The sequence below is a fragment of the Penaeus chinensis genome, chromosome 4 (genome assembly GCF_019202785.1).
Source record: "Penaeus chinensis breed Huanghai No. 1 chromosome 4, ASM1920278v2, whole genome shotgun sequence".
Classification (NCBI taxonomy): Eukaryota; Metazoa; Arthropoda; class Malacostraca; order Decapoda; family Penaeidae; genus Penaeus; species Penaeus chinensis.
This window is the reverse complement of record NC_061822.1, coordinates 3,519,092-3,531,591: the sequence shown is the minus strand read 5'-3', so window position 1 is coordinate 3,531,591 and position 12,500 is coordinate 3,519,092. Positions and strand designations below refer to the sequence as shown.

The following is a 12,500-nucleotide window of genomic DNA, read 5'->3' as shown; positions in this document are numbered from 1 at the left end:
GTACTGATACAAAAATCAATGAAATCACTCTACAAGTGAATACATTATTCACATAAATTTCTACAAGGATAAGGAATGAAATATACTAAGACTCTGGTCTCACAAATCATCAAATGTTAAAAGGTACCCTACTGTAAAGTCAAATAAAAATATTTCTCCTAGATAAATTATTTTATATATTTCATGAGCACAAGTTGCTGAGTCCATCACATCCATATGTTACCTGTAGTAGATGCACTTGAGGAGCAATATATTCCCCTTGGGCATTACGATGACACTGGGCCACATCAGCATGAGTGCCAATTAGGGCCACCTTGGCTGCCTTACTAGGTTTCCCTCGTACATCTAAAGAAAGCCATAAAATTTGTTAATTAAATTTTTAAGATGATACTATTATGCATTAGCATAATTTGAATAAAAAAAAAATAAATAAATAATTCAAGATTATGCTTATTACCTCCTAGATCTGACTTTATCTTTCTCAAAATAACACAACAGGTAAATGTAACTAGTACCAGAAAATTAATAAAAAAATACAAATAATCAAACAGACTGTGTATAACTAAATTAGATAAACATATATAGAGTACATTTAAAAAAGGATGGAAGAAAAACAAAAGACAAAAAAAAATAAATGGAAAATCAAAATGGATGAAGAGCCCCCAAAAAGGAAAACTACAACTGACAGGATAAAACTGACATGACAATGGAAAAAAAATCAAATGAGCTAACATGAACGTCAACAATTTACTCACTAAGGGGTTCCATAGGAGGAATGCGTGCTTGCAGGAAAGACATCCAAAATGAACACTGTTGTAGCTGCACATCAAAGGGTTGGTTGAGTGGGAACACAATGAGATGAACACAGGAAGTGTTACCAATGAAATGATCATACACGGGGAAATATGCCTCATGGCCAGAAAATTCCCATAAGGACAGTTCTCCTACACCTGAAATATTGACCTGGAAAAGAAGTGACAGACTTTAAAGACAAGTTCATATCATAATTTCTTTCCTAAATCATTCATCAAATAATTACCATGTCAATTCACAAAATATTTCATCTTCTATAACTAGTGTTCGTAACAAATGAAGTTTTAGACTCAACAGTGGTACAAGGATCATTATACAAAGCTGTTCATTTAAACCTACATCACAAAGCAACTAAAATCACATTCTTTATTCAGTGTCTCCTTACTGTACAGGTCAAAGTGAGAAACTCTTACTTGTTGCACATCTATTCCTCTTGTGTAATTTTCACAAGGTTCAAAGGTAAGAGAGTTTTGCCGTGAGCTCACTGGGGACTCCATCTCAAAATGGCCTTTCATTGCAGAAGTACCTGTAATCAATTCAGTAAATCAAATTTAATCTTATAATGATGAAAAAAAAAAAAAAATGCTCCAGTGGATATTTGATAATATCTTTATCAGTGACATTAACCTCTTGGATCCGGGTGCTTCGTTGACCACATGTGGCCCAAAGTCCATTTGAGTGATCACATTGATGGGATGTAGGCACAAGTGTACACAAGCACTCATGGGCAGTATCAAGATTCCAAGCCTCTCCTTTGCAATATTATAATCTCTCTTTTTATGTAAGATTTTTTTTTTTTTTTTTTTTTTACATTTTCCAATGTCTATATTTGTCATTTGATGTGCTGTATGCAGATATTGTTTTCTTTAAAGGAACTTTATCATCTCTTTAGGTACTTCATAACTCAGTGCTATAATAATAACAATAAATAACATCTTGTCATCTCTGGGAGAGGTTCAAGTAATACTCAATTTTCTGTAATACAACCTGTGCCACTAGTTACAGTGGGCAGGAATAGGCTCCTGAGTATGGAAATAGAGTCCTCCCTGGAGCCAGTTCTCTTTCAGTGATAGCTCAAGGTTGGAACATTCAACACTCGTTTACCAATAGAAATAATGCAAGAGCCCCTTCATAAATACCAGCTGAGTCAAATCACCCTCCAAGAGCTCTGTGCACTTGTAGCAAGTCATTACTGTCACCTTGGCCTTCAGCCGAAATTCTCATTATGGTAAGTTCTCATCACCCCAGCCCTCAGCCAAATTTTTCCATGATAGTAAGTTTACGTCAACTGCCCCTCATGCCAATTTTTTTCTATGATATAATGGTCATATCAACCGGATTGTAGGGGTTAACAAAGAATGGAGTAATGGGATACTGATATCAACACCAATCGATAAGGATATTGATATCAGTAAAAGTAACAATATTTACTCAACTAATAAAAAAAGAAAAAAACTTACTCTTCCCAGCTGACCCTATAGAAGTTGTAGATGCATTGCTTTTGCTTCTTCGGAAAAATGAAGAGAAGTATCCTGTCTTAAGTGTCTCAACAAGGGCACTCTTCCCTGAGCCCGAGTGTCCAAGGATCTTCACCTTAATCCGCTGAATAGGGGATGGACTTGGAATGAGCTGCTGGATGTATTCCTCCCGCTGTTGTTCCTGTGGTTCAATTAATTCAGTTAATTACAAACACTGCATAAACTTCATTAAAAGGTAAACAAAAGAGTAAAGAGTTGTCAAATTTTCTTTTGTTTCCTCAGGAAAAAATATAAATGAAAATAAATATATTTTTCCTACAAATATAAATTTGCCAAAATATAATGGGAGTCATATTTGACAATGAAGATCTGTAAATTCCCAACCATTAAAAAAAAAATGGAAGTAAGCTCTATTGCCTTTACTGACCTCCACTTAGAACCTCAGTTTAAGAATGTCATAAAAGAACACATATCATAGTTTTTTAGCAACTCAGCTTTCACTGTTCCAGGAATTTAGTCTTCATGCATATTAGATTCTAATTGTTAGATTAATCTGAATGCCATCATAAGACATTAAACTGTCAAGTCATAAAATTTTCTGTAAAACTTTCTGCAAATATTTTTGCACTCTAAATTACATTGCCAGGTTCTGATACCTCTTTCCACCTCTGTGTAAATAAACAAATAAATAGTAAACATACCCCTCTGAGTTTGTTTAGCAGATCTGCAATATCATCATAGCCTTGGGCCATTGCAGACACCTCCGCCAGAATTCCATCTCGGCTCTTCTGCTCCACTGTGCACCCAGCCAAGCACAAGCACCTGATGGACAGAGGTTTGTTCATTAATCCCAAGAGTCTTTAACATGCCTCCCGTGATTGTAGTGGATAGGTTTGTGGGTACATTTTGGAGTTTGCCATGTTTGTGGTGGATAGGTTTATAGGGGCATAACTATAATAATTTGATAATGTCTTAATTCAAAATGAAACTGGATTTACCATAAACCCATTCACATGTCACATAAAATTTCCAATAAAGTTTGGCAAGGCCAGGGTGCACCTGAGCTACTTTCCAGCTCAAAGCCAGACTCTTGAGGCATTATCTTAGCTGCAGGACCTGAGCTCATGCTGTGATTAGACTTTTCCATCACCAGTGATAATTTTGCCATGACATAACAGGACATACTTCAGCATGAATGGGTTAAAGATAAAATTTACGAATGTTAACGCTGCAATATCATCTCAACAACACCACTTACATCACCTAAGCACTCACCTAACAAGCTCTGTGTGTCCATGCTTAGCTGCAAGGTGAAGGGGATACAGGCCAGCTTTGTTTGAAACGTCAACACTACAGCCAAAGGCACACAAAGTCTGAGCCAGAGCAAGGAGACCTTCCCTCGCCACGATGTGAATCGGGGTCTCTCCCAGCTGTTGGGAAAAAATACTTGTCTTACATTTGTGCTTTGCATATATATGTAATGAATATCCGAGTTGTCAGTTTCCAGTTTAACCTTAATAAACAAACTTAAAATTAAACAAATAAACAAAGTAAAAAAAAATTACAGTTACTCACATCATCAGTTATATCAGTATTTGCACCAGCATGGAGAAGAATCATAGCAGCCTGAGTATGGTGTCGCGCAAGGGAATGGTGCAGAGGCGTTGCACCGTGGGCATCCTGACAATCAACACAGGCACCGGCACCTACCAATCCTCGCACACATTCTACATGACCCCGCCCGCTGGCCACATGGAGGGGTGTCTGATTTTCCTGGAAAGTGAAAAAAAAATTAACATGCTTCACCTCAAACATGAAAGGCAAAAGACACACAGGTTTTACATTTCTTATTTTTTACATAGAGATGTACACTATGTATTTACTTATAACCTAAAATATTTAATATTTAATGAACATATATAAAACTGTAACTATATCTATATAACTAAATAAATCTGTAAATTTCTATACATATCTATACATAACTATATCTATCTATATATAACCATACAGATCTCTACATATCTATACATATCTAAACATTTTTATATCTATCTATTTGTGTGTGTGTGTGTGTTTGTGAGTGTGTACATATGTGCGTGTGCATATGTGTGTGTGCATGTGTGTGTGTGTGTGTGTGTGTGTGTGTGTGTGTGTGTGTGTGTGTGTGTGTGTGTGTGTGTGTGTGTGTGTGTGTGTGTGTGTGTGTGTGTGTGTGTGTGGGTGTGTGTGTGTGTGTGTGTGTGTATTATATCATATATATATAAATATATATAAATATATATATTATATAATATATATAAATATATATATCATATAATATCTATACATAACTATATCTATCTATATATATCCATATAGATCTATACATATCTATACATATCTAAACATTTTTATATCTATCTATTTGTGTGTGTGTGTTTGTGAGTGTGTACATATGTGCGTGTGCATATGTGTGTGTGTGTGTGTGTGTGTGTGTGTGTGTGTGTGTGTGTGTGTGTGTGTGTGTGTGTGTGTGTGTGTGTGTGTGTGTGTGTGTGTGTGTATTATATCATATATATATATATATATATATATATATATATATATATATAAATATATATATATATATAAATATATATAAATATATATATATTATATAATATATATATATTATATAATATATATAAATATATATATATATATATCATAGAGAGAGATATATAGATATACATACATTATATATACATATATATACATATATATACATATATATACATATATATACATATATATACATATATACAAATATACATATATATACTTATATATATATATATGCATATATATACATATATATAAATACATATACATATATATAAATACATATACATATATATAAATACATATACATATATATAAATATATATACATATATATAAATACAAATACATATATATATACATATTATACATACATATACATCTATAAACATTATATATACATATACATATATACATATACATATATATATACATATATACATATATTTATATATATATACATATGTGTATGTGTATGTGTTTGTATATGTGCATGTAAAAGTGTATGTATATGTATATATGTATATTATATATGCATATGTGTATGTGTTTGTATGTGTTTGTATGTGTATTTGTATACATATGTCAACATATACATATAGTTTCATATGAATATACATATACATATAAATATACATTAACACATACATACACATACACATATAAAAATATATAAATATATATATATATATATATATATATATGTACATATAATACACATATATATATATACAAATATTTTCATATATACAAATATATCTACCTATATATATATATACCTATATACATATATACATATATACATATATACATATATACATACATACATATATACATATATATCTATATATATACATATACATACATATATACACATACATACATATATACACATACATACATATATACACATACATACATACATACATACATACATACATACATACATACATACATACATACATACATACATACATACATACATACATACATACAAACATATATAATAAAGATATATAGAGAGATACATATATAAATATATATGCCCATATTTCTATGTTTATGTCTATTGATCAACTATCTATCTATTTATCCTTCCAATAATTTATCTATCTATCTATCTATCTATCCTTCCAACAATTTATCTATCTATCTATCTATCTATCTATCTATCTATCTATCTATCTATCTATCTATCTATCTATCTATCTATCTATCTATCTATCTATCTGTTATGTAGATGAATCTTTTATATACTTCCTATTTAGTTGTATAATTTGTATTAGAGTATTGCTAACAATATATTTAAGATACCCCCCGCAATGCGTTTTCTATGTACGCGTGTCCCCAACCGGTTAGTATGTAGCTTACTAACTCTCCCATAAAAGATCTTAATTAAAGAAGCAACACCTTACAAGAAGGCATATGATTACCCTGATATAGAAGTCTACAGGAAGACCCAACGTGACGAATGTTGGCGACGAAAATGGGATTACATCAAAGAATTTATTAGAGCAATGAAGTACACATACTCAGGTCAGTACATGACGTAATTGTAACTTCGTAAGTGTGTGCAAACACAACGAAGAACGAAACGACTCCCAATTGGCGACAAAAAACGAAACGCCTCCTCTCAAGAGCTGGGAAACCAGCAAATTAGGACAACAGCTGTTACGACGAGAGCGTTCACGCCCGCACAGCCGGCATGTCACCTCACACGCCACCCGGAAATTTCTCAACGAAAGGAAATGCGTGAGAAATTGCTAGAAATTGGAAAATATGGATGGCAGCTTTTGAAACATTCCTGGAACTGACTGAAGGAAAATCGGATGAGCGTAGGAAGACGTTGGTATTTCTGAATGCTGCAGGAATAGTATAGTGTATTTTGTGCATTGCCCAATTCTTCCACTATTAATACCTATTCAGATGCAGTTGCCGTGCTCAATGCTCATTTTCTCCTAAAACGAAATGTCTGTTATGAAGGATTTCTTTTGTATAGTTGTGTGCAAGGAGCACATGAACCAGTCTGTAGTTTTGTACATAGGTTAAGATCCTCAGCTAGTACATGTGAATTTGGCACTTTTCTAGATGAGGCACTCCGTGATCAATTCATAATGGCACTCCGTGATCGATTCATAATGGGATGTTATTCTGAGTCATTGAGGAGAGTCCTGTTGAACAAAAACAATATTTCTTTAGATAAAGTATTGCAAATAGCTGGTATCATGGAGGCTTAGGTGCTGTGTTAGCTCATGCTATGGGGGATGGCACTGAGAAACCTATTGCGTATGCTTCTAGATTATTGAGCAAATCTGAGAATTATTATTCTCAGATAAATAAAGAAGCAATTGCTTAAGTATATGAGTAAAGAAGTTCCACATGTGTTTTGGAGGTTGTCATTCATGTGGTGTATAGGTTTATAAGGGAAGAACTATAATAATTTGATAATGTCTTAATTCAAAATGAAACTGGATTTACCATAAACCCATTCACATGTCACATAAAATTTCCAATAAAGTTTGGCAAGGCCGGGGTGCACCTGAGCTACTTTCCAGCTCAAAGCCAGACTCTTGAGGCATTATCTCAGCTGCAGGACCTGAGCTCATGCTGTGATTAGACTTTCCCATCACCAGTGATAATTTTGCCATGACATAACAGGACATACCTCAGCATGAATAGGTTAAAGATAACAACTCAATGAAAGTTACCAAAGTACCTGGCTGATAGCTATATAATTGGCAAGTTTAAATAAGTCTTTAATATTCATTAACCCCACTATATTCTCTTGTAAGGGCCAGTTTTCTATTTTCTTTAAGGGGGAAGGAAGTCTTATGTATATGAATCTTTTATATGGTTCCTATTTAGTTGTATAATTTGTATCAGAGTACTACTAACAATATGTTTAAGTTACCCCCGGCAATGCGTTTTCTCTGTACGCATGTCCCCTACTGGCAAGTATGTAGATTACTAACTCCTCCCATAAAAGATCTTAATTAGAGAAACAGCACCTTACAAGAAGGCAAATAATTACCCAGATATAGAAGCCTACAGGAAGACCCAACGTGACGAATGTTGGCGACGAAAATGGGATTACATCAAGGGATTTATTAGAGCAATGAATTTATACATTTCAGGTCAGTACATGACGTAATTGTGACTTCATAAGTGTAGGCACACACAACATTCTCTATCTATCAGTCTGTCTGTCTGTCTGTCTGTCTGTCTGTCTGTCTGTCTGTCTGTCTGTCTGTCTGTCTGTCTGTCTGTCTGTCTGTCTGTCTGTCTGTCTGTATGTCGATATATCAATCTGTCTATCTGTCAATTGATATATTGATCTGTCAGTCTGTTGATCTGTCTGTCTTTCAATCTAACTGTCTGTCGATTTGTCTGTCTGTCTGTTTGTTGATCTGTCTGTCGATCTGTCTGTCTACCTGTCTATCAATCTGTCTGTCTGTCCAGATATATACATATCTATCTATCTCTCAGTCAATCAATTTATCTATCTATATATATATTATACATTACATATATATATAATATATATAATATATATAATATATATAATATATATTCATATATATACATATATATATATACATTCATATATATATATATATACATATATATATATATATACATAACCACATATATATGCATACACACACATATATATACATATATATATATATATATATATATATATATATATATATATATATATACATGCATATATATATGTAAATATATATATATATATATATATACATATATATATATACATATATACATGTATGTATAATTAAATACATATATACATACACACATATATATGTGTGTATATATACTTAATTATTTTTTTCTATATCAATATCTATATCTATATCTATATATATCTATATATATCTATATCTATATCTATCTATATCTATATCTATCTATATCTATATATCAATATCTATCTATATAAACATAACAACACACAAAAGAACCTTCAAAATCAAAACAACTCTATAATGAAATGACTATCATACTGTGACGCTAACATAAAAAAGAAAAAGAAAACACACCTTATCTGTGAGTCCCGTATTAGCTGCTGCTGAGCACAGGTGGTGGACAATGCGTGGGAAGCCGTGCCAAACTGCGATGTGTAGCGCTGTCTCCCCATGCTAAACAAACACCATTTTACACACAGAACCTCACAACACATACTACTAGGTAGACTGCAGTCACTCACACTGTGTGGTGCGGTGCTAGTCTGTGTCTAGTAAGTATCTACATTACACATCAATTTCTCCGTCAAAGACTAAGCAACAAGTGGTGAAACTTTATGTCCTTGGTTCTATTGTTTGAGTAATAATTTAGCAAACTGTATATACTGTTGACATTCAAGTATTATTAACCCCTAAATGGCAGGCTACTTGTAACTTTAATATCTGTGTGGGAAGGGTAAATTTAGATTTTTTTTTTAATTGTCCAATAATAAAAAATCTTCAAAATTTATGTATGCTTTGCTTGATTTCAAAATCAAGCAAAGCATGCATAAATGGATCAGAACAGCTGAATAGATATAGCAACAAAATATATGCTGGGTGGGTGGACAAATCAAAGTCATCTTCAATAACCTATCATCATCACTGTTTATCATAATTATTGCCATTATTACTATAGTCATTATGAGCACATCATCCCTTCATTTACCATTATTCATTATCATCACTATCAACTTTATCTAGGGGTGTGAGGACATGATTGCCTATGCACTGTAAGTGCTATGCAGGCTTACTGCTTCTGTAGGGATGTCAGGATATAAGAGGAATGAACTGTAGTCTTAACATCCATCTGCTTAATAAAAAATGCCCATGAAATAGGTATACATTCTGGAAGGTCACCTGCCGTTCCCTTTAGAGGATGTTCCAGAACACTGCCTGCCATGTAGAGGTTAAAAGTTATCTTATTTCTCGTATATTGTGTTTGGTTTACAGATATAATGCAAGGGCACAAGGACTCATTAAAGAATACTTTTTATACTTTATCTACAAATTTATGCAACAATACTCAATACAGTTAATAAAACACATTTTCTACAATAGAAAGGGTGTAAAACAGAAGTAGTCAGAAATATTTTTAAAATACATATTAATCATATGATCTAAAAAGAAGATAAAGAAACAGCTGAAGGTAAAAAAAAAACATACGTAGACATAAAAAGAAAAATATCAACCTTAACTCCTTCCCAGTAAACAAAAAACAAACAATTTCTAAAGGAGCCAAAAAAGAAAAGCAAAAAAGCAAGAAAAAAAATACTCACTTCATCCTGCAAATCAATATTCATATTACAAAGGCACAGGTTTTGAACGACAACAGTGTGACCATAACGGCATGCCACATGGAGGCACGACTCTCCGTTCTGTTGAAAGAAGGTGTTACATGCTAGAGTCTGTTCCTTGAAAGTAGACCGAAGGGGCTTCAGAAATACCTGCATTTACATTACTGACTTGGTGTTTGAGTCATACATTTGATGATTAGTTACATCTATGTCATATGTTTCAGTTTACAATACATTATATAGATAAAATACAAAGTAGCTCACTTTGTTTTGTGCATTTATTTGTGATCCTTGTTCAATGAGATATGCAATGACTTGTGCGTGGCCTTGTCGAGCAGCCCAGTGTAGAGGGGTGTCACCTTGGGCATCAGTGGCATTCAAATCACCACCTTTCTTGACAAGGAACTGCACTGCTTCTAACTGCCCCAGGCCACATGCTAGATGGATTGCACTTTCACCATGCTGTCAGATATAAAATGGAGATAATATGTGGTAACCAAGAGGGAGAAAAATGACATCAGTCAAAATTTCATTTATGTTTATCGTCTTTAATGATATCTTTGTTTACATTTGTTAATTGGAATCAAATTATATTCAACTAAAAATAACTAAACATGACAATATATAACTAAATTCATATTGATTATGTTATTTAACAATTCTAATTAGCTAATGAAGAAAATAACAATAAATATGAAAACAACATAACAGAAAAAATCAAATACTTTTAAACAATCTTAAACCATCAAACTGAACAATAACAAAACTCTCCACCAATCACACAGATCACACTTGATTCATTCATAAATACTCAGTATCCTATTGCAATTGTCCTATCATCACAGGATCGACAACCTCACCCACACTCCCCACAACAGGAAAAGCTCTAGACCTGAAAAACAAATGCCCACCTTGTTGGCCATGTTGACATCTATGTTTTGCGCCATGTTGAACAGCTCTTCCAGGCCAGGCAAGTTCCCCTCCTCCACTGCTGCCACAAGAGCAGAGAGTACAAAGCTGGCATCCTGGAACAAACAAAAATCACTGCAGTCAGTACAGAGGGCTTTAAATTCAATGAAAATCAACACTGTCAGGATTAAGAGAGAGACTTATTATGTTATCATCAGAAAAAATGACAGGAGAGAGAGAGAGAGAGAGAGAGAGAGAGAGAGAGAGAGAGAGAGAGAGAGAGAGAGAGAGAGAGAGAGAGAGAGAGAGAGAGAGAGAGAGAGAGAGAGAGGGGGGGGATGTTATCATATTGATATATATATATCATGTATCATATATATATATATATATATATATATATATATATAATGTATCATATATTTATATCATACTGTATATATATGTATGTATGTATATATATATATATATTTTTTTTTTTTAACAGCCATTCATTCCACTGCAGGACATAGGCCTCACTCAATTCACTACTGAGAGGTTATATGGCAGTGTCACCCTTGCCTGATTGGATGCCCTTCCTAATCAACCGCGGTTCGGCGCGCTAACACTTGTGCCACGGCGGTGACTTCCCCTACGACACCTGCGTTGACCTCTCAAGGCGATATGTCGTTTTCTCGGGCTCGAGGGAGCAGTCAGAGCGCAGGCATTTTTACGACCGCCGCGACGAGGAATTGAACTCGGGACCACGAGGGTCGGAGTCCAGTGCTCTAACCACATATAAATATATATAACATATATCATATTTATATCATATATAAACCATATATATATATACATTTATATATACATATATATACATATATATATACACATTTATATGTACATATATACATATATATATCATATATATACAATATACATAACATATATATAACATATATATATATATATATCATACATATATATCATATATATATCACATATATATCATATATAACATATATATATATCATGTATATATCAAATATATATCAAATATTTATATTACATATATGTCAAATTATATATATATATCATATATATGTCAAATAATATATATATATCATATATATATAAATCATATACATATATCAGATCTATATATATTACATATATACACACATACATATATATATATATATTTTTTACCTATATGTACATATATGACATATATATATTTCATATATATATATATTTCATATATATAATATATACACAAATATATCACATATATATGTATGCATGTATGTATACATGAAAAAATATATCTCTCCAGGAGTAAATCAACACACATGCCCGCAAAAACACCCTGTCCGCTTTACGTTTCCCCTAACCAGCTCCCCTCCCCCCCCCCCC

At 32.9% G+C, this 12,500-nt stretch overlaps 1 protein-coding gene across 1 annotated transcript in view; it reads right to left on the bottom strand.

Moving 5' to 3' along the window:
- LOC125025165 (death-associated protein kinase 1-like) overlaps positions 1-12,500 on the bottom strand; it is a 38,773-nt gene that overhangs the window by 19,399 nt on the left and 6,874 nt on the right. Inside the window, exons 2-12 of the mRNA XM_047613141.1 lie at positions 11,111-11,224; positions 10,464-10,661; positions 10,182-10,280; positions 8,941-9,039; positions 3,867-4,064; positions 3,567-3,721; positions 2,993-3,113; positions 2,274-2,472; positions 1,227-1,339; positions 756-963; positions 224-345 (exon numbers count right to left, since the gene is read on the bottom strand). Coding sequence (XP_047469097.1) covers positions 224-345; positions 756-963; positions 1,227-1,339; positions 2,274-2,472; positions 2,993-3,113; positions 3,567-3,721; positions 3,867-4,064; positions 8,941-9,039; positions 10,182-10,280; positions 10,464-10,661; positions 11,111-11,224 — 1,626 coding nt within the window. The remainder of the gene's footprint in view (positions 1-223; positions 346-755; positions 964-1,226; positions 1,340-2,273; positions 2,473-2,992; positions 3,114-3,566; positions 3,722-3,866; positions 4,065-8,940; positions 9,040-10,181; positions 10,281-10,463; positions 10,662-11,110; positions 11,225-12,500) is intronic.